General features: G+C 30.0%; 1 protein-coding gene across 1 annotated transcript in view; it reads right to left on the bottom strand.

The window, feature by feature from the left end:
- LOC106461332 (general transcription factor IIH subunit 2-like) overlaps positions 1–2,390 on the bottom strand; it is a 78,196-nt gene that overhangs the window by 70,401 nt on the left and 5,405 nt on the right. Inside the window, exon 4 of the mRNA XM_022388202.1 lies at positions 760–865. Within this exon, the coding sequence (XP_022243910.1) occupies positions 760–865 (106 nt within the window). The remainder of the gene's footprint in view (positions 1–759; positions 866–2,390) is intronic.

The raw sequence follows: 2,390 nt of genomic DNA on the forward strand, positions 1-2,390 counted from the left end.
ATATATATATAACGTTCTAACAACGTTAAGACGGCTTATCGACTTCTTGAGAAGAATTCTAAGACGAAAGTAAACCTACAGACATCGGTCTTGTTTAACAAAATCTGCCTGCAAGAAAATCTGTCACCAAAGTATACCAATATATATACACACACACACACACACTAACAAGTATCCATATTAATGCAAAAAACTGAAGGATAGATACTTATTTTCACAGTCAACAAAAAAGGTGAAATCTTGAAGATCAACAGAAAAAACAGTCCATGTTTACAGAACAGCAAATCAAATTATGAAAGATAATGAGAGAAAACACTGAACATAAGCATCATCAGACAAAAGTGTCTGAATCACTTCAAAACAGAAAAATGCTCAGTTTTTAATTACAGAAACTCTTGTTGCAGACATTCAAAAAGCTGTATTAAAAAACTTAAAAGTATAAGAAACTAAAGGCTTAAGAAAGGATAAAAATACTAACTTCCAACTTAACTAAAAATATTAACTCAAATAAGTAGGAAAAAATAACACAAGATACTAATTGAAAACCCAACTTGATCACAAAACATAACTTAAGGAAATGAAGCATAAAAAACATAATTCAAAGACATGATCAATAGTAAATATAAACCATGAGAATGTAAAAAATGTAAAATGTAACAATATCAGTGAAGTCTGAATCACTGTTTACTATTTAGTCAGAATTACATAATAATTACTCAAACTTTTCCAATACAATGAATACCAATACAAAAAACATACCACTTAGCTCCATAAGGATTTCAGCACGTTTACTTCTGGTGATAATGATTCCAAGTTGACTAATTGGATTTTGGTCAAAAAACTCTCCTATAAAATCTTCAAGAATCTATATAATAAAAAGAACCTAATTTTATTATTCAATTCAAATGCACCATTTGAAGAATCTTACATTAACATGCAGTAGCTCTGTCATAAGATTCAATAGTTTCTAGAAATATATTTCTTGAAAATTGAAATATATCTTTTTGTACAAAACATTTTGACTAAAGAAAAACTATTGTTGCTATTTACATTATATTTTCCAAAACACTTGAAATATGTTTTTATCATTCAAAAGCAAAAAGTTGATACTACATTTGAAATGCAACTTATGAGAAACTAACTTAATACACATTAAAAATTTATGACAAAATCTAATCTTTATCATAAAGTGAATTACAGAAAATAGAAGATGTAATTAATAACTAAGTAAATCCAGCCTCCAGAAACAACCCACATGAGAACCACAAATCAAATGCAGAATATTCGATGATGAGGAACCCACTTTGAAACTAATAATGCTTGGAGACGGCTTGATTGGGTAATGAATAAAAACTTTAATATAATGTTTAACGTAACAGCAAATATACAACATTTCGACAAGGTTTTGTCATCATCAGGTACAAGTAATTTACACTGACACAGCTGAAAGAGTTAATAGCTCTACAGGTAACTACACTTTTTCCACTCACTTACTGGAAAACACTTGTACAGATCCCAAGAAGATATCATTAATGTTTCCTATTTTCTAACCAAGATCTATAGGGTAGGGGTGTGAAATTCTATAAAAAAAAAACAAAAAAACTACTTGTCCCATGAGACAAAATGCTACAAAATCCACTTCCAACCACAAAATACACACATATATAAGTAGAATATACTGTTAAGGATTTTGCTTATATTTAACAGTGAATACAATCGGTGATTAATAATGTATTACCATTAGGTGCTGCCCTCTTATGCAAAAAGTTATTTACACATACCACAAGCATCTCCCATGCAAATCATCATGCATCAACCCTCCACCAATACGAGTGTGACATTCTCTAATGACACATGTGACTCCCTCTATTCCATTCTACTTTTACAATAAAGTTTATATTAGTAGTGCTTATGAAAATTTTTAGCTCTATACATTGAATCATTTTAAGCAGTGAGTTGTGTATGATCAAAAGAACACAATCCAAATGCTTTTCCTGTGCAGTATTTCCCAGAAAAAAATACTTTTATAAAAAATGTTCACTTTTCTTACAATTTCTTACAATGAGGTATGAATACTACAACTACTAATTACTAGCACAAACATCTGCCTGTAGGGTTGTAGGGTAATATTTCTGCTAGCAAACATAAAATTGCTAAGATCTTGTTACCTATGAACCATAAATGTTTCAAATTCCAAATTCACAATGCAAAAGTATCATACAGGTTTCAAAGGGAAAGCACAAACTCCTACTTCACTACCATATATATGGATGCATAATGTCTCATGACAAGTGGTGGTGACTTACTGAATAATGCTATAAACAGACTAGATTACAGACAATTACAGGTATCCCTCTCTCTCTCTCTCTATATATATATATATATATATA

This window comes from Limulus polyphemus, unplaced genomic scaffold (assembly GCF_000517525.1).
Source record: "Limulus polyphemus unplaced genomic scaffold, Limulus_polyphemus-2.1.2 Scaffold936, whole genome shotgun sequence".
NCBI lineage: Eukaryota > Metazoa > Arthropoda > Merostomata > Xiphosura > Limulidae > Limulus > Limulus polyphemus.